Source organism: Cricetulus griseus, chromosome 6, assembly GCF_003668045.3.
Source record: "Cricetulus griseus strain 17A/GY chromosome 6, alternate assembly CriGri-PICRH-1.0, whole genome shotgun sequence".
Classification (NCBI taxonomy): Eukaryota; Metazoa; Chordata; class Mammalia; order Rodentia; family Cricetidae; genus Cricetulus; species Cricetulus griseus.
The window spans coordinates 132631975-132650744 of record NC_048599.1 but is presented as its reverse complement, the minus strand read 5'-3'; the positions used below and the strand labels follow the sequence as shown (position 1 = coordinate 132650744).

The 18770-nt window shown below is 36.3% G+C and overlaps 1 protein-coding gene across 1 annotated transcript in view; it reads right to left on the bottom strand.

Annotated features, from left to right (window-relative positions):
* The window catches only part of LOC100773941 (low-density lipoprotein receptor-related protein 1B), a 1050824-nt gene that overhangs the window by 632849 nt on the left and 399205 nt on the right, over positions 1-18770 (bottom strand). Inside the window, exon 26 of the mRNA XM_035447074.1 lies at positions 481-612. Coding sequence (XP_035302965.1) covers positions 481-612 — 132 coding nt within the window. The remainder of the gene's footprint in view (positions 1-480; positions 613-18770) is intronic.

The following is an 18770-nucleotide window of genomic DNA, read 5'->3' as shown; positions in this document are numbered from 1 at the left end:
ATATTTTATTTATTTCATGTGTTTGTGTGTGTGTATGTGTGTATGTGTGTGTGTATGTGTGTGTTCAAGTTATATAGTTGGTTTGTTTGTTTTCATTTTCCCCTTCAGATTGACAATGCCCTGTTAAATGAACAGGAAATTAAAGCTGGTGAGTACTTCCTAAGTCAGCACTTCCTTGAAGCACACTTACACTTACACATCTCCCTGTTTTACAGAGATAAATTTTGCTAACATATCAAATAAGAAAATAGCAAGAAAAAATGAATAAGGTAATAAATAGCAAATGTAATATACCACATTTTAAAGGATTGTCAGTTTCCCCAGAAAGAGCTGAATCCTTAATAGTTGCCGGCAGCAGCCCCACCTAATGTTTTCTTAAAGATATTCAAAACCTCTTCCACTACACTCTGTAAAATCTGAATGCCTGAAGAATCTGAAATATTTCCATTCAGCTTTGGCTAAGAACTGTGAGAAACTTACCATAGCAGGTCTTTTTGTCGGAAGAAAGCTTCATCAGGTGGGGGCAGGCACAGGCTGCACTCCTATTATGATTGATGAGGCAAAGGTGAGAGCAGGGGCCTCTACCCTCATTGGCTGCACAAGGATTGGAAGCTGCCAACGACACAGTGAAATAGCAACAGTGAACAGGGAGAATGTCAGGAACCCTCTGAAGTTGATTCACTTAATGATCCAAAGTAAAGCTTTCCTCGCTGAGCCCACAGAGTTACTGTCAGAATGGTAGGCAGTTGTACACATCACTGGAAACCTTCATTCTCCTAAAGTTCAGAGCTCATATAATTTTCTTCTTATTTCAAATGCAAAGATGTTTTAAGAATTGGGGAGAGAAATATCAGGAATCATTGCTATACTAATGTATATTAATGAAATACATTACATGTCCTAATATATATCAATAAAACTCCCATCATAGTCTTTAGGAGTACTGATGGATGTCTCCATGTTTCTAACCTGCCTCATATACTGACTTCTGTCCTGAGCACTCCACTCTGGCAATGTACCTAGGAACTGTTATAATAGACATCCTCATTTTTTCCCACTTTCCCTAGGTACATAACACATGTTAGTCAAAGCACCCAGCACTGAGATACTTCCCCAGGCTCTCTGTCAAAATTTGGGGTGAGATTTTCATTTCATGCTTATTTAGTGTGTGTGTTGACATGTTCTGACATGAATGTGGAAACCAGAGGGATAGTTTGCAGAAATTAATTCTCTCATTCCACCCTATGTGTCTGCAGAGATCAAATTCAGATCATCACCGTCTGTGGAAAGAGACTTCACGAACTGAAACATCTCTCCTGCCCCAAAGATTGTTATTTTAATGAATGAGCCATTATTACCTTAATTATTTTTATTTTAATAGATCTTGTCTATTTAATAGAATACTTATTATTATATCATTTCTTTTTTAAAGACTTTATTTATTTATTTATTATGTATACAACATTCTGCTTCCATGTATATCTGCACACCAGGAGAGGACACCAGATCTCATTTCTGATGGTTGTGAGCCACCATGTGGTTGCTGGGAACCAAACTCAGGACCTCTGGAAGAGCAGTCAGTTCTCTCAACCTCTGAGCCATCTCTCCAGCCCAATATTTATTCATTATAACAGAATAAAGTCTTTAAATTTAGGCTGCTAAATTGAATGCAGAAACAGTTATGCCTTCTGACCTGACTGGTAGGAATTTAGCTTTAAGCTAATGACTAGTACCTTTCTAGCAGATAGACTTATACTCTGGGTAGACACGAGTCTACCCAGACTCTGGGTCATGGGTCCAAAACTGTATGCAATGGCATATTGAAAAAGGGAAGTCTCTCTCACTTTCTCTGCTCACTTCTCCCCTAAGATAGGTCATAAAACCTAGGTCAGATTTTTTAGAACTTTCCCTGCGGGCAGTCCCATGACTGTCCTTTGATAGGTGCCTTTCAAATCTCCATAGAAAATGCACATCTTTATCTCCATAGAAGAGTGCTAGTAAACCAGCCTCAGAATGCCCCCACCTAGAGCCCTGCCCTTTGTTTTCTACCAGTGCCCTTGCTTCGTCAAATAGAGATGAGAACACATAGCTTGTAGCAACTCTTTTTATCAGAAACTTCTTATGAATAAAACTCAATTCAATTAAGAGCACTGGGTGCTCTTCCAGAGGTCCTGGGTTGAATTCCTAACAACCACATGGTGGCTTACAATCATATATAATGGGGTCTGATGCCCTCATCTGGTATAAAGTCATACATACAGCTGGCACACACACATATGTGTGTGAACAAAATAAATAAATAAATAAATAAAATAATAAAATAACTATGAGTTTATATTCTTTTGTTGTTGTGATAGCAGTTTCAGTTGTGAACCAGGAAGGGGTATAAAAATTTTACTTTCCCATCCCTGAGTAGATAGCATTAGTGCTATAGGATTTTAAACCACAAAGAATAAAAAGGTAAGACTACAATATAGAGAAGATGTGAGAAATTAGCTGTATACTCAACATGCATTAGGCAGTTCATTATATTCCTATAATAAGAAGGCAAATCAGGACTCTCCTTTGTACTTGTTAACAATATTTTTTAAAGGGAAATAAAGTTTCTGAACCAAATCATCTGCTAAGTAAATCAGATAACAAAAGAAACAGATAGGAAAGCATAGAAGCTGTGGGCCTGGGGACTACTTCTCATGGCAAGCTTTTTGCCACCCAAGAAAGCCACCTGCAATCTGCTTTCCTCACCCTTCAATTTGTATTGGTTTGCATTAATCAGAGTCCCAAAGGAATTGGTAGAATTACAGAAGCAAGTCAGCAGATGTGTCTGTGCCATGGTGCTCTAGGAGAGGAGGTCCTGAAGGAAGATGCAACATAAAAGCGTTCTAGCACTTAGAGCCAGGGATCCCACGGGCTGCCAGGAGAAAGAGAAAACTCAAACTTCCCCACACTTGAAAAAATAAAGAAAAAGAAAAATGGGGAAAAATGAAATAGAAAACATATGGACAAACATGAGGTGATGAAAGAAAAAAATGGGTTTTACTGAATGGAAAAATGACTCCTCTTGGAGCAATTAAAAGCAGAATCTCTACTAGTCCTGTTGTAGGTACTTGATTTCCCTCTATTTTTAATTTTTAGTTCAGAATAATTCTCACTCTTCTCAGCATGCTACAATTATAAACTCACTTTTAAAAAATCAAACATATTATAATTCTATGTACTCAGAATAAAAATTCACACTGATTTTATAGCCTAGTGTCTATATTAATGGCAAGACTATAATGTATAATTCACAATAGTTTCTGCTTCACAGCTTGGAAAATCCACAAAGAAATCTTGCCTTTCATTTTAATATCATTTCACTTTGAAATAATACTGCTAAGACTTTTAAAAGTTTCTTTCTTAGTCAACATCTGAGCATAGCTATCTATTCTAATGACTCAGCTGAGGAATTTGGTTCACAATACTCCTTTCATAACATAAAGTGGAGGTTAACACATGGTGACCCATGACCAAATCCAGTATACTGGATTTGTAAAATTGAATGACTCATAGCTGAGCCTATTAATTACATATTATCATGGCTCCTTTGGAAATGCAAAAAGTGTTTATCGATTTTGGCAGAGGCTTACTGTTCCACAAAACCTTCAAATATTTCTCATTTAGAAATGTTTTGTCAACCATTGATAGAAAATAATTAGTGGTTTTCTTCCAAATACTATTACAAAATCTGTTATCAATACAGAGGTTGTGATCACCCAATACTATTTCTTTGTGTCCATGAGAGAGAAAGAGTTGACCACAATGGAATTTTACAGGTACTGACTTTCTTTTTCTAAATCCCATGAGGTCAAACAAAGAGCCTTAGAGATACCTGTGCCATCTTTCCTCATTTACTCAGATTAACAACTGATTGAGCTCATGGTTGTTCCAAACATTGAGCATCTGGGAAATACAGTGGAAAAGACAATGTTGTTTTTGCACAAAGGAGAATTATGTCTGATCTTAATGCTAGCACAGCTCTCTCTGATTCTGAGACCATGCTCAGAGCATATTCCATCTTCTACACAGTTGACTGTGTTACTTTAGTAATCTCTTAATTTCTATTCTCTGTCTGCTTGGATGTCTTTCTAAAATACAGACCTGAGAGGCTTGAGGAGTTACCTGGGTTCCCATTGTTTCCTCACAGAGTCAGTAACACACTTCCTCTGGAACTGTTCTAATGGGTACACCAATTCCTCATGACCAACTATCTATCTACTACTAACTATTATGCTAAATTTTTATAAGCCATCAATCTTCCAAACAACACAACATTAGAGCCTTAGACATTTTCCTCTCTTACTGCTTTATATAAATATTTGTTGTCATTCATATATTTTTCCTTAAAATTCTGATGGCATCTGCTGATGGTGGTTTCTGTCCCACCTGTGTGGCATCCATGATTATATTAGATTTAAGCACCTACAGATCCACTGGTGACTCTCAAATGGGTGTGATATATGATTGGAAATGGCAGCAATATAAACACCTGGGAAGTGGGTTAAATCTCTTAAAGCACATAAAGATTGAGGGTGAGAAGAGATAGTCAATAACACGTAAGTACAAAAGATGGCAGGAGAATGAGTGTTACTCACAATCACATAAATTGGATTGTGAAAGAAACAATATTGTTAGAGAGAAATTCATATTTCATGAAAACTATATTTAATTATACTTCCTTTCTCATTAGCAAAAACACTTGAAAAGCCATACAATTATTTTATCTAGAAATTTCTAATAAAACGATGCAAATGTTAATGCAATATGGACTATACATGTTATTTACTTAGCTAATAAAACCATGCTAATGTTAAATACAGGGATTGGTCTTGTTTCAAGAGTGGAAGATTTTTCTTTCCCTTTTGACAGTAATAGCCATCATACTAATAAATGAAATTGGCATAGAATAATTGCCAATATAACAAATAATTTACCTATATTTTTATGATATTTAGGAAAATGTCAACCTTTATACTTGATAATGAAGAAATTAAGGAAGCATCTCATTTATTTACTTTTTAACTACACTATTGTGGGTCGAAGTCAAGGCCTTTCTCATATTAGGCCAGTGTCTACAGCTGAAAGAGATGTTCAGCCAAACATAACAAATGGATGCACGTGTTGATTCAGTCTCACTTGACAACACATGCAGCGGGTCACGTTTTATATTTTGTTCTATTTTTATGAAATATAAAAACGTGACATTTGATATTCCACCAATGTAGTCCTATAGCAATGATTTATTAAAAAACAAATGTGCCTGTTCTGTTTATTTCTACATAGTTCTCTTAAAAGGCAGACCACAGACATATGTCTTAGAAATTATATTAACATTTCACAGGTGAGGTACTAACAAATGTTTAGTCATTAAAAATGTAATATAAGTTAAATTACTTGCAGTTTATTTCATTTTTTATTTTAATTTAGAAGACAAGCAATTTTTATCAACTATTTTTAGCATTTCAGTATTTATCTCTAGCATAGGAATGGACTTTGGGAGCCCACTCCACATAGAGGGTTACTCTCTCTGCCTAGACACACTGGGGAGGGCCTAGTTCTGCTCCAAATGATGTGACATACTTTGTAGATTGCCCATGGAAGGCCTTACCCTCCCTGTGGAGCAGAAAGGGGACAGGATAGGGGTTTGGTGGGGGGCAGGAGAAGAGGAGAGGGAGAGGGAACTGGGATTGACATGTAAAACAAGCTTGTTTCTAATTTAAATTTTAAAAAGGAGGAAAAAGAATACATTCTTAACATCTGAAAAAATTAAAATGGATTGTGTTTCCAATTAGATAAATCTTCCACTGATAATACATAAATATGTAAGATAAAAAGGTTTGGTATAGGTTTCATTTGAAGAGCATTTTGATAGTAAGTATGAGATTTTAACTTTAATTCACAGTGACATAAGAGAGAGAGAAAGAGAAAGACATACAATATATATATATGTGTGTGTGTGTGTGTGTGTGTGTGTGTGTGTGTGTGTGTGTGTGTGTTAAAAAGTTCTTACATAAGGTAGAATCTACACAGATGAGTACACACACACACACACACATACAAACACATAATATGTATGTCAGAGAAAGAGGAGAGACAAGTGTGATTTTTGTAAGTAGCATTTGAGAGAACAAATATGAAAGTAAAATTGCATCCTTCAAATACTTGAGACTGTTCTCTACCATGCTAATCATGGTTTTGCAAATATATCCTGTTTTGGGGGAACTGGGAGCCTCTATTACCCATAGGAAATACTATTGGAAATTACATATGAATATATTAATAGCAAAATGAAATGTCCCCATATTCCAGGTTGCATAAGTGATATATTTTACCTTTAAGAAGAAATGATATCAGCAATAATATTAGTACTTTGTTTTCATGGTGTGATTTTTGCTAAATGCGATACTGTTTTCTTTTTTCCTATTTCTCTAAAATTTTATTATATATAATGAATGTACACAGTAAGTATGTTTACAACACTGACATTGAATTTGTTATTATTATTTCTCATAATAGACAAATATGTTTGTTGAAGAACATTTGTCAACTTCTATATGAAGACCTGTTTGAGAAATTCCCTGCTTACTTACAGCAAGCTATATTTCCTCACTGAAAAACTATAATGTTTAATCTATTGTAGGAATATGAATAACATATCTTTCGTTTTTCTGTTCTCTGACTTGAAATTTAAAGTTAAACATAATGCTCAGCCAAAGCTTTAATATTAAAACATCTATTTCTCACAGTTTCTGATTCCTTTCCTTTTGTGTTTATAACTACTTTGCAAGAGGTTTTCTAACTATTAGAAAAAGAAAAGATTACGCCTTAAAATATTATTAAGTATTAAGACATTATTATTTCAGCATTGTCATTCATATAAGATGAAGTTTACAAAACTAACAAATTATCTCAATAACTGTTTGGACAGACAAAATATATTGAATATTATATCATAGCATTTTAAGAGATGGGGCCCTGTTTATTTGGTACTAATTTATATATAATGTGTGCCATTACTGTTTCTACTCATTTGTTTCTTTGTATAGCAAAATATAACTATAATTCTGAGCACAAGGAAAACCATACATTTCATTAAAATCATTCTTACATCAACACAAGCAGAAATTCTTGCAGGAGAAAGGAGACATTGCTTTTGTTTCATTTAACCTTCTATAAGTCAATACAACCAATCAATTTGTCAATTGTTGGTAAATAGGGATATTGTTTTCTTATAAATATTGTCAAGAAAAGTTTCTCCAGAGAAATATTTACTGAGCCAATTGGAATCATTTATTACAACTACTTTTTGAGAAACAGTCTGTCAATCTGTTTGTAAAACACAATGGATAAGTGACATAAAAATGATTTACAAGAATGAGCTCCTCAAACACCTGTGCATGATGTCTAACGCCTGTCATCTCAGACTCTGAGAAGCCAAGGCAGAAGAACCATGGAGCTCAAGGCTCCATGCAGGACATCATCAGATACCCTATCAAAAACTGACACAAAGTACTCAAATAAACAAAAAGACTAACTTTCTAAAATCAAAACAATAACTCCTTTTAAAACCCTGTTAGGAAATGTGCTGAGAACTTTGGTAGCCTCATTTGTAATAATTGACTGAATGCCAATTTTAGTTTATAAATACAAATTGTCCCCATTTGCGGAAGAGTAAACTTTGAAAGGGTTAAAAAAAATTCACATCATGCAACAATTCATAGCATTTGGTTACAGAATAGGAGACATGTCCATCATAACACCACACCTTTTTAAACAGGCCTGCCACTACCATGAACATGCGATGTATACTTCAAGGAAAGTAGTGGATGATGGCATTGTTATAAGGAGAATATTTATAAATCTATTTAATGTGATGGGTTTTTCATCCATAGTGAAATTCCTCAGTGTATTTCCCATTATTTTACTTACGTGTCTTCATGTGTTTCTCTGGGGGCAATGCCATATCTATGTCATTTAAAACCATTTAAACCTCTGCATTTGAAGATCATTTGAAGATCAAAATATCAGTACCTCAACTTTGAAAATATATAATTCTTGTAAAACTATACTGTCTTTTAAAAAGACAGTTAAGACCCTTTGAAGCAGGTTTTGTTCAGACAACAGAATTATATGTTCAAGAGGGAAGTTCTGAAAATTGTGGGATCTTGACTAGATGAGGAGGTATGATACTGTGTCTGTTATAAGTCATTTTAAGAAGAGATTTCTAGCAGAGCAATAAGGAAATCCTTGATCTATCATCTCTCTATAATCCATGTATCTATCAAATATCTGTCTATATTCTGTAAACAACTTTCACACTCATCCTACAGACTTTGCTGACATTCCCCATGCAGCCAAGTCTAATAAACATGTAGGTCAGTTAATTTATTAGTTTTTAACATATCTCCAAGAACTAAATCTGGACACCAGTGTAGTGTCTTAACCTCTCAGCTTTGGGCTGGCACTTTCTTAGATGCCTTGGTCTCCACATTCTTATATGCCAGTTTTGGCTTTCTCCAAGACTCTGTTCTTCCTCTCATTTTTGAAATATTTTGAAATGAGATTCTTTAGAAATCTCATCCAGCTTCTTGACATCAAGCCACAACAATTCTTGACTATTTTTAAAATAGATTTTTTTCAAGTTTGTCCACTAAACAATGGTAAATAAAACTATGGACTTCAGGCTGATCCTAAGTTTTAAAGGGAATCTCAGGCATATTTTGACATGAGCCATCCCTTCACATACTTTGTTAACTGATTGTGATTATATGTATCAACCTAACAGGGTATGGAATGCCTAGATAGCAGAATATTTCGGGGGATGATTCTGAAAACATCAACATTAAAATCCATACATAGAGTAAACACTGTGAAAACATCACCATACCATACAAAACAGTATGCTGATTTTTTTTGTATTAATGGCAATAAATTAATACTAATGACCCAGGTAAAAATCGGAGAATACTGACTGGATTCTCTTTCCTGCTTTGGTAAATTCTGAATAAAATCAATGCTATGATAGTGACTGCTTTGCTTGAGTGACATGTCTCTTATTGACCTAATCATAATGATACTATTTGATGAGGTAGAATTGTGAGAGAAAAAGAGAGAGAGAGAGAGAGAGAGAGAGAGAGAGAGAGAGAGAGAGAGAGAGAGGGAGAGAGAGAGAGAGAGAGAGACTTTAAAATCAGGATTAGAAACAAAGCCTTGACTTTTACATGAGAAATACCCCCATTATTTTGATTGACCCACTGTGTTTAGTTAATCATGTATTCTGATTAAATTTTTGTCTTGACTAAAAATTAGCTTTATATTTTTCATGCACATGGCAATAGTTTGACAAATGCATTTAAACAAAATATATAACTCATATAGATGTACATATGTCAGGAAAAACTAGGAAATGTTTGGCTGTTCTTTCTAGAACTTAAAACTTAACAAACCTACCTATGGAATGAAGTGAATTAATGTCACATGTTCACAGCTCAGAATTGTATAGAGGGGAACAGCACTCCAAATGAAACATACTGACAGTGGAAATATTGTTGAAGGTCACTAACATTACCTTCATTATGTTTCTGTTGAGGAAAACACTTTTGGTGTAAGCACACTTTATTATTATTATTATTTTAATTACTTATATTTACATATCCATCCCCCCATTCCCTTGCCTTCCCCTCCTTCCATGTTCCCCACCCAACCTACCCCTTATTCTTATGCAGGGATAGTGAGGCCCTCTACCAAGGACCTACAAAGTCTGTCATATTGTTTGGGGGAGGGTCTAGACCCTCCTTGATGTATCTGGGCCGCAATACTATCCCTCCATAGGGAATGGGCTCCCAAAGTCCATTTGTGCTCTAGGAATAAAGACTGGCTCTGCTGTCAGAGGAGCCATAGACTGTCTTGGGCTCCTAGCTGGTACTCACATTCAGAGGGTTTGGTTTGGTCCAATGCTGTTTCCCCAGCTTTATGATTAGGGTCTCCATTCTATCAGTAGGTCAGGTCCACTGTTTCTTCAGGTCTCTCCATCCCCGTCTTGGCTCCTTTGCTCAACTCTCCTCCCTCTCCACAACTGATTTCCAGTAGTATGGTTCAATGTTTAGCTATGGGTGACTGTTTCTGCTTTGAATAGCAACTGGATAAAGACTCTCCTTCCTCTCCCTGCCCCAGGGCTCCAATTTGGTCAAGGGTTCCGGTTCCCATCCCCTTCTTCGAGGGACTATGCAATCTTCTCTTGGGGTCCTCCTCCTTGTTTCCTAGCTCCTCTGGCAGTGTGGAATGTAAGCTAGTGGTCCTTTGCTGTATGTTTAAAATAAAAAATGAGTGAGTACATACCTTGTTTATCTTTTTGTAATTGGGTTACCTCACTGAGGATGTTTTCTTCTAGTTCCATCCATTTGCCTGTGAATTTCAAGATTCTATTGTTCTTTTCTGCTGAGTAGTATTCAATTGTGTAAATATATTACATTTTCTCTATCCATTTTTCAGTTGAGGGGCATCTAGGTTGTTTCCAGGTTGTAGCTATTACAAATAATGCTGCTATGAACATAGTTGAACATATGTCCTTATTGTATAAGTGTGCATTCTTTGGGTAAAAGCCCAAGAGAGGGATTGCTGGGTCTTAAGGTAGACTGATTTCCATTTTCCTGAGGAACCGCCATACTGATTTCTAAAGTGGCTGTACAAGTTTGCACTCCCACAAGCAATGGAGGAGAGTTCCTCTTTCTCCACATCCTCTCCAGCATAGATTGTTTTTGGTGTTATTGATTTTACCTATCTGACAGTAGTAAGATGGTATCTCAGAGTGGTTTTGAGTTGCATTTCCCTGATGCCTAAGGATGCTGAGCACTTTCTCAAGTGTCTTTCAGCCATTTTTGAATTCCTCTGTTGACAATTCTCTATTTAGTTCTGCACTCCATCTTTTAATTGCATTGCTTCGTGTTTTGGTGCAGCTTCTTGAGTTCATTTATCTTTGGACGATCAGCCCTCTGTCAGATGAGGGGTTGGTGAATATATTTTCCCATTCTGTGGGCTGGCGTTTTGTCTTTCTGACTGTGTCCTTTGCTTTACAGAAGCTTCTCAGTTTCAGGAGGTCTCATTTATTAATTGTTGATCTCAATGTTTGAGCTACTGGTGTTATGTTTAGAAAGCGGTGTCCTGTACCAATTTGTTCAATGGTGCCACCTAACTTCTTTTCTAGGAGGTTCAGTGTGGCTGAATTTATGTTGAGGTCTTTGGTCCATTTGGATTTAGGTTTAGTGCATGGCGATAGATATGGATCGATCTGCAATCTTCTCCATGTCCAAATCCAGTTATGCCAGTACCATTTGTTAAAGACGCTTTCTTTTTTCTATTGTATAAATTTAGCTTCTTGTCAAAAATCAGATGTTCATTGGTGTGTGAGTTAATATCAGGGTTTTCAATTCAATTGCATTGGTTAACCTGTCTTTTTTTGTGCTGATACCAAGCTGTTTTCAGGACTATGGCTCTATAATAAAGCTTGAAATCAGGCATGGTGATGCTTCTGGAAGTTTCTCTATTGTACAGGGTTATATTGGCTATCCTGTTTTGTTTTTGTTTTTGTTTTTCCATAGAAAGTTGAGTGCTGTTCTTTCAAGGTCTATGAAGAATTGTGCTGGGATTTTTATGGGAATTGCATTGAATCTGTAGATTAATTTTGGCAAAATTGTCATTTTTACTATGTTGATCCTACCTATCCAGGACCATGGGAGATCTTCCCATTTTCTGGTATATTCTATAATTTCTTTCTTTAAAGACTCAAAGTTCTTACTCTACAGGTCTTTTTTTGTTTTTGGTTAGTGTTACCCCAAGATATTTTATTTTGTTAGTTGCTATTGTAAAGGATGATGTTTCTCTGATTTCTTTCTCAGCACATTTATCTTCTGTATATAGTAGGTCTACTGATATTTTTTTTAATTAATCTTGTATCCTGCCACACTGCTAAAGGTGTTTATTAGCTGTAGTAGTTCCCTGGTAGAGTTTTTTGGATGACTTATGTGGACTATCATATCATCTGCAAAGAGTGAAAGTTTGACTTCTTCCTTTCCAATTTGTATCCCCATGATCTCCTTTTGTTGTCTTATTGCTCTAGCTAGGACTTCAAGTACAATATTGAAGAGATACGGAGAGAGTGGACAGCCATGTCTTGTCCCTGATTTCAGAGGAATAGCCTTGATTTTCTCTCCATTTAGTCAGATGTTGGCTGTTGGTTTGCTGTATATTGCTTTTATCATGTTTAGGTATGTTCCTGTTATTCCTGATCTCTCCAAGACCTTTATTATGAAGGGATGTTGGATTTTGTCAGCATCTAGTGAGAGGATCATGTGTTTATTCTTCTTCAGTTAGTTTATATGGTGCATTACATTGATGGAATTTCATAAATTGAACCATCCCTACATTCCTGGGATAAAGCCAACTTGATCAAGGTAGACGATTTCTCTGATGTGTTTTTGGATTCTATTTGCAGTATTTTGTTGAATATCTTTGCATCGATGTTCATGAGGGATATTGGTCTGTAATTCTCTTTTTTTGTTTTGTCTTTGTGTGGCTTGGGTACCAAGGTAATTGTAGCCTCATAGAACGAGCTTGGCAATGTCCCTTATGCTTCTATTGTGTGGAAAATTTGAGGAGTACTGGTATTAGCTCTCCTTTGAATTTCTGGTAGAATTCTGCAGTGAATCCATCTGGGCCTGGCCTTTTTTTGGTTGGTAGATTTTTGATGAATGCTTCTATTTCATTAGGGGTTATAGGTCTGTTTAACTTGCTTATCTGTTCTTGACTTAATTTTGGTAAGTGATATCTATCCAGAACATTGTCCATTTCCTTTAGGTTTCTGAATTTTGTGGAGTATGGATTTTCAAAGTATGACCTGATGATTCTCTGGATTTCTTCAGTATCTGTTGTTATGTCCCCCTTTTCATTTCTGATTTCATTAATTAGCATGCTTTCTCTCTACCTTTTGGTTAGCTTGGATAAAGGTTTGTCTATCTTGTTGATTTTTTCAAAGAACCAACTCTGTTTCATTGAGTCTTTTAGTGTTTTCCTAGTTTCTACTTTATTGGTTTCATCCCTCAGTTTGGTTATTTCCTGGTGTCTACTTCTCTGGGGAGAGTTTGCTTCCTTTTGTTCTAGAGCTTTCAGTTGAGCTGATAATTCTCTACTGTGACTATTCTCTACTTTCTTCATATGGCCATTTAGTGCTATGAACTTTCCTCTTAGCACTGCTTTCAAAGTGTCCCATAGGTTTGGGTATGTTGTGTCTTCCTGCTAATTGAATTCTAGGAAGTCTTTAATTTTTTTCATTTCTTCCTTGAAATAGGAATGGTTCAATTGGTCATTATTTAATTTCCGTGAGTTTGTAGGGTTTCTGCAATTTGTGTTGTTGTTGAATTTTAACTTTAAAGCATGGTGGTCTGATAAGATACAGGGCGTTATTCCAATTATTTTGTATCTGTGTATGTTTGCTATGTTGCTGAGTATGTAGTCAGTTTTAGAGAAGGTTCCATGTCGTGCTGAGAAGAAGGTATATTCTTTTGTGTTTGGATGGAATGTTCTATAGATATCTGTTAAATTCAATTGTGTAAAAATAACATCTGTTAGTTCTTTTGTTTCTTTGTTAAGTTTATGTCTGGTTGCCCTATCTAGTGGTGAGAGTGGGGTTTTGACATCTCCTACTATTAAGTGTGTGAGGTTTTATGTGTGATTTGAGCTTTAGTAAAGTTTCTTTTACAAATGTGGCTGCCTTTGTATTTGGGGCATAGATGTTCAGGATTGAGACTTCATCTTGATGTACTTTTCCTGTGATGAGTATGAAATACTCTTCTTCATCTCTTTTGATTGATTTTAGTTTGAAGTCTAATTTGTTAGATATTAGGATTGTTACACCAGTTTGTTTCTTGGATCCATTTGATTGGAAAAATCTTTTCCCAACCCTTTATTCTGAGGTACCATCTATCTTTGAAGTTGAGTTGTGTTTCTTGTACTCAGCAGAAGGAAGGATTCTGACTTCGTATACTTTCTGTTAGCCTATATCTTTTTATAGGCAAGTTAAGACCATTGACATTGAGGGATATTAATGACCATTGATTGTTGATTCTTGTTTGTTTTGGATTTGTTGGTGGTGGTGTTATTGTGTGTAGATTTCCCCACTTGTTTTTTTTTGGTGTTTGGTAAACTGGGATTATCTTTTGCCTATGGTTTTTTGAGCATAGTTATCTTCATTACATTAGAGTTTTCCTTCCATTAATTTCTGTAGGGATGGGTTTGTGGATATGTATTGCTTAAATATGGTTTTGTCAAGGAATATCCTGTTTTCTCCATCTATAGTGATTGAAAGCTTTGCTGGATACAGTAGCCTGGGCTGACATCCATGCTCCCTTAGAGTTTGTAGAACATCTATCTATGCTCTTCTGTCTTTCAAAGTTTCCATTAAGAAGTCAGGGTGTAATTGGGATAGATCTGCCTTTATATTTTACTTGACAGTTTTCTTCTGCTGCTCTTAATATTTTTCCTTTATTCTGTAAGTTTGGTGTTTTGATTATAATGTGGCAAAGGGACTTCTTTTTGTGGTCCAATCTATTTGGTGTTTTGTAAGCTTCTTGTACATTCATAGACATATCCTTATTTAGGTTGGGGATTTTGTTGAATAAGTTTTCTGTACCTTTGAGCTGAATTTCTTCACCTTCTTCTATACCTATTTTTCATGGGTTTGATCTTTTCACGGTGTCCCATATTTCCTGGATATTTTGTGTTAGGGATTTGTTGGACTTGAGAATTTTTTTGGTCGATGACTGTATACCCTCTAATGAGTCTTCAACATCTGAGATTCTCTCTTCCATCTCTTGTATTCTATTGGTGATAGAATGTCAGTGATTCCTGATCATTTACCCAGCTTTCCTATTTCTAGCATTCCCTCATTCTGTGTTTTCTTTATTGTTTCTAATTCTGTTTTCAAACCATGAACTGTTTGAATTGTTTGGTTGTTTTTTCTTGGTTTTCTTTAGATTCTCTAAGGGATTTTTTTATTTCTTGAATTTTTTGGTTTGTATTTCCTCCATTTCATGTAATTTTTTGCTTGTTTTTTCTTCTATTTCTTTAAGGGATTTTCTTGTTTCCTCTTTAATGGTCTCCATCATCTTCATAAGATAATTTTTAAGGTCTATCTCTTCGTTACCCTCTATGTTGAGCTTTTCAGTTCTTGTTGGTGTGGAGTCCTTAGGTTCTGGTGGTGTCATATTGGTCTTTTTGTTGTTGAGTGTGCTCTAACTCTGTCTTCTTCCCATCCTTTCTTCCAGTGGGTGCAGTTGGGGTCTCTCCCTCTCTCAGGTGGTAGGCGGAGGGCTCTCACTCTGGCAGAAGCAGGATAGCAGAGGACAGTGGATGCACAAGGGTGAGGTGTGTCTGGACTCGGGCTGGGCCTTCCCGGTCTGGGCAGGTCCACTCTTGTTCCAGGTGGGCTCAGGCAAAAGAGAGAAGCTGTTGATGGGGGAAGTTGGGGGGCAGAGCAGTGGCCAGACTCACCTGCAGCTTGGCTACCCACAACAGGACAGAGACAGTATGCTGAATTTTAAAAGATCTTGCTTCACCAGTTCAGGAGACACCAACAAATTCATAAGAACCCAAGGATAGCAAAAATGTGGAGGAAGGGCAGATCCATTTCTCACTTGTGTTGGCACAGCACTCCTTTGTTGCCACCCATCAATAGTGCTCCAGTCTCTTGGACATGAGAATCCCTGAACTGGAGTTAGAATTTATGCCAACATTTCCCTTTTGATCTTGCTCTTTGAACCTTTGAATGAGTTACACCACCAGCCTTCTTGGTTGGTTAGTGTATCTCTATAGCAGATTGTGAGACATCTGAGCTTCTATAATGACATATGACAATACAAAAAAGTAAGTCAGCCTCCCTATCCCATTTTTATATTTTAATTCTATGTTATATATGAATATAATACTATACAGTACAAATGTAATTCTTCATGTACATGTTTATGTATAAATACTATTTAAAATGTTTTCTGAATTAAGCCATGTTTAATACATTTTATTAAATGCTAAAATATTTACTAGGTCTATTGATGTACACATTATCATCTGTAGCTTACAAATGACAAGACACACAAAGAGTTTAAATAATATACTAATAATTTCAAATAATCCTTCCATCATACAGTAACTTAGACTTAAAAATACTCACTATTGCTCCTCCATGCCTCATATCTATGCTTTGTTATCATTGGTGGTAAAGCTATGTAAAGTCTTCAGACAGTCCTGAAGCTCATGTTCCTCCTGTCTTAGTCTCCCAAGTGATATGTACAGATATGAACCAGCCTGCCCACATAAACCTTGCTTTACTTCTTCCTCCTTTCACATAATAAATTAGGATTCATAATGAACTCAAATAGGTTTAAGTCTGGAACCTGAACTGGAAATTCATGAATACGAGTGCTCACTTGTAAGGAAACTGGTGTCAATGCAGTATAAATTCCTTACTTGGAAATACTGGGAATCTCAAGGTATATGCAATCATCATTTCTTTAATTTGGGAAATCTGTCTTTCATTCTTTTAAAAGACAGTGAACATCATGTTTTAAAAGGCCTCATCCCACTGTGGTCCTCATACTATTATGCACTAGAAATGAGGGATTGTTGTTTTCCTGTGAGAATGCTGAACCTCCATCACCAGATCATTGTATTTCCCTCCTTTACAATAACAAACCAGTGGCCTTATTCTGTGTCTTCCTCAGAAAATAGTGTATTTTTGCTTCACTGGAGCAGATGAACAGTGCAGATAATGGTTCCTGGATACACTGCAATCCTCACAAGTGGAGGCAAGAGTTGGTAGAACATGTTACAAACACTCAAAATGAACTGTATGTTATTAGGAAATTCCATAAATGTAAATAAAGACTATATTTCCCTGAGTCCTGAAAAAATACTTTAAATTACACCCATGGAAGAAAATACTTTAAATTATACCCACAGAAGAAAACATTACACATTGTATGCAAGTAAGGGAAATCACACATAAATCATTTTTATTTCAGTAAACCTGCTAAAAACACCTTTCTTCAAACAAGAAAATCACCACTCCCTTATATAAAAAAGTGCCACAATAGAATTCCTTCTCATTCGGTAAATTTAAAAAAAGCTTACACTGATGTGTGAGAGTCTGTTTTGTCTGCATAAATCTACTTTAAGGGAGAGACTTGACGCAGTACATAGACCAAGCCATTTCTCATAATCATTCATTTAGTAATTCTAAACCTAAAAAAATCACAATCCCTACTAAATACTAATAACTATGGAGACAAAGTTCATCTGTATAATATCTTGCAGTTATTAAAAATCAAACTAATTTATTATGTGGATACATTTCATGCACACTCTGATCTGATCCTTATGTTGATGAAGTATTTAGACGTGACTATATTATACCCCTGACATTGCTTGTCAGAGTCCTTATTACCTGCTTATTCAGATTTACTGAAATTTAGTATACTACTAAATAATTTGAAGTGCAGAACAATTAGCATCTGAACTTCTAATAGGGGTAGTACTCTTCAGTCAATGTATAGTGTGAATGCAGCTAAGCACAGCTAAAAAAGCATAGGCCAGGATGAGCAGAAACTGACAAGGCAAAGAAAGACAGATAATAGAGAACTGAGACTGATAAATTGATGGGGACTAGGAATAGAACTGGACTCACTCAGACTACAATGGGACGGTATATAAACTCTACACACAAATACATTTGGTAGAAGAAATCCTGTTCTGAAAGAATGAAGGCCAAATACTGCAGACAAAGGGAGGGCATGGGGTTTTCTCCACCACAAAATCTGCTGGTTTTAGTCAGCACCAAAACATACCATGAATTCAGAATAAAGCTTAACATCTGAACCAAACACAAGAAGGATCAATAACAGAAAACTGCCCATGAAGGAGAAAATAAGAGATGTCTCCTATACAAGCAAGATGGTATCACCTCAGAATTCTGTACATAACACTTAAAATAGTAACAAAGTATTTCAGTGGTGCTAGACTGAAAATCCCACATATTACAGCCCATAGAATGGGGAAGAAGTGTAACAGGTTAGGCTGCTGCTTGCTGCTATGACAAATGGTCAGGGCATCCAAGAAAAAATGTGAGCCTTGGGACCAAAATGCACATGCACAAACTGAGCAGAAGAACACAAAGGGTCACTACTACTGAACCAACAGGTGGGCTACATGGGGAGAGAGCCATCACCTATGGTTTGTGCTTTATCATGCAGTCCCCTGCAACCTCCCAATATGCTAGCTCATGACTACATGGTGACTCTGGGTCCTTAGTCTTTTCCTTCCTCATCTGTAAGTGGATCCATATGCAAAGGTCTTTTTAAGAATGTCTTTAAATAGTTGTTTTACTTAGCTGCTTGTGAACATGTATGCATGTATGTGTGTGTGAGAGAGTGAGAGAGAGAAAGAGAGAAACTGTGTGTGTGTGTGTGTGTGTGTGTGTGTGTGTGTGTGTGTGAGAGAGAGAGAGAGAGAGAGAGAGAGAGAGAGAGAGAGAGAGAGAGAGAGAGAGAGAGAGAGAATATGCATGCAGGTGCATACATTAGTATGGGTACCTGTAGAAACCAGAAGAAGTATCAGATCCTCTGAAGCTGAAGTTACAGGTTCTAGAAACTGGCTTGGGTCTCCCCAGTTCCAAATTCAAAGATCTT